At 60.6% G+C, this 2,135-nt stretch overlaps 1 protein-coding gene across 1 annotated transcript in view; it reads right to left on the bottom strand.

Annotated features, from left to right (window-relative positions):
• Positions 1–558, bottom strand: part of LOC121361555 (ryanodine receptor 1-like) — a gene marked incomplete at its 5' end in the record, with an annotated part of 2,918 nt that extends 2,360 nt beyond the window's left edge. Inside the window, 2 exons of the mRNA XM_041482349.1 lie at positions 242–372; positions 516–558. Coding sequence (XP_041338283.1) covers positions 242–372; positions 516–558 — 174 coding nt within the window. The remainder of the gene's footprint in view (positions 1–241; positions 373–515) is intronic.
• Positions 559–2,135: the final 1,577 nt, after the last annotated feature.

Raw genomic sequence — 2,135 nt, 5'->3', positions numbered from 1 at the left:
CCCGGCCCCCTAACCCCCCCTTGTGCCCCCTGCAGGACCCCAAAGCTCCCCCTAGGACTCACCCAGGACCCCTAACCCTCCCCTTAGACCCCTACAGGACCCCCAAACTGCCCCAAATCCCCCCCTAGGACCCACCCAGGACCCCTAAACCCCCCCTTAGACCCCTGTAGGACCCCAAAACTCCCCGAACTGCCCCCCAAAAAGACCCCCAAAGTGCCCCAGGTGCCCCCCCCGGGCCCACCAGGTGAGCAGGGAGCTGTCGGGGGGGGCCCTGCGCTCGCCCTGCGCCCCCATTTCCAGGCTGGCCAGGTCCATCCCCAGCAGCTCGGCGATCCTCTCCCGCCCGTAGATGTCCCCGTACTTCTCCATCACCTGGAGACCCCAAAATTCACAGGGGGGACCCCAAAATTCACGGGGGAGGGGGGTGTCCCAACATCGAGGGAAAAACCCTCAAAGTGTTGGGGGACGCCTCCGAAATGTGGGTAGGGGGTGGCAGCCCCAGGACCCCTCCTCACCTTCCTCTTGATGAACTTGTCCCAGTAATTGCTGGGGAAGGATCTGGGGGGGTCAGGGCAGAAAAGGGGGGGTCAGTGGGGGTGACGCCCCCTTCCCACAGCCCAGCTGGGGCAGGGGGACCCCAGGGGACACCAGTTGGTGCCACCAGACCCCCAGGGACCCCCAGCACCCCCCGAAACCTCTGTGAGACCCCCTGAAACCCCCAGACCTCCCTTCCAGCCCCTCCGGACCACACACACCGAGATTTGGGAACATACAGGGATTTGGGGACACACAGGGTTTGGGGACACCGACAGATTTCGGGACACACACAGAGATTTGGGGACACACAGGAATTTGGGGACACACACACACACAGGGATGTTTGGGGACACACAGGTTTGGTGACACACACACACACGGGGGTATGTGGTGACACAGGGGTTTGGTGACACACACAGAGATTTGGGGGCACACACACACACACATGGGTTTGGGGACACACAGGTGTTTGGGGACACACACACGCACAGGGATGTTTGGGGACACACAGAGGGCTCTGGGGACACACAGGTGTTTGGGGACACACACACGCACAGGGATGTTTGGGGACACACAGAGGGCTCTGGGGACACACAGGTGTTTGGGGACACACACACGCACAGGGATGTTTGGGGACACACAGAGGGCTCTGGGGACACACAGGTGTTTGGGGACACACACACGCACAGGGATGTTTGGGGACACACAGAGGGCTCTGGGGACACACAGGTGTTTGGGGACACACACACGCACAGGGATGTTTGGGGACACACAGAGGGCTCTGGGGACACACAGGTGTTTGGGGACACACACACGCACAGGGATGTTTGGGGACACACAGAGGGCTCTGGGGACACACAGGTGTTTGGGGACACACACACGCACAGGGATGTTTGGGGACACACAGAGGGCTCTGGGGACACACAGGTGTTTGGGGACACACACACGCACAGGGATGTTTGGGGACACACAGAGGGCTCTGGGGACACACAGGTGTTTGGGGACACACACACGCACAGGGATGTTTGGGGACACACAGAGGGCTCTGGGGACACACAGGTGTTTGGGGACACACACACGCACAGGGATGTTTGGGGACACACAGAGGGCTCTGGGGACACACAGGTGTTTGGGGACACACACACGCACAGGGATGTTTGGGGACACACAGAGGGCTCTGGGGACACACACAGGGGTGTGGGGACACACACAGATGTTCGGTGACACACACACAGGGCTCTGGGGACACACAGGTGTTTGGTGACACACACACAGGGGTGTTCGGTGACACAAACACGGGGCTTTGGGGACACACACACACACGGGTGCTTGGTGACACACAGGTGTTTGGTGACACACAGAGGGCTCTGGGGACACACAGGTGTTCGGTGACACACACACAGGGGTGTTTGGTGACACACACACAGGGGTGTTTGGGGACACACACACAGGGCTCTGGGGACACACGGGTGTTTGGTGACACACACACAGGGGTGTTTGGTGACACACACACAGGGGTGTTTGGTGACACACACACATGGGTTTGGTGACACACACACATGGCTCTGGGGACACACAGGGCTCTGGGGACACACAGG

The sequence above is a fragment of the Pyrgilauda ruficollis genome, unplaced genomic scaffold, assembly GCF_017590135.1.
Source record: "Pyrgilauda ruficollis isolate IOZ18807 unplaced genomic scaffold, ASM1759013v1 scaffold589, whole genome shotgun sequence".
Taxonomy (NCBI): domain Eukaryota; kingdom Metazoa; phylum Chordata; class Aves; order Passeriformes; family Passeridae; genus Pyrgilauda; species Pyrgilauda ruficollis.
Note: the sequence above shows the minus strand (reverse complement) of the source record. Positions and strands in the feature narration are given on the sequence as shown.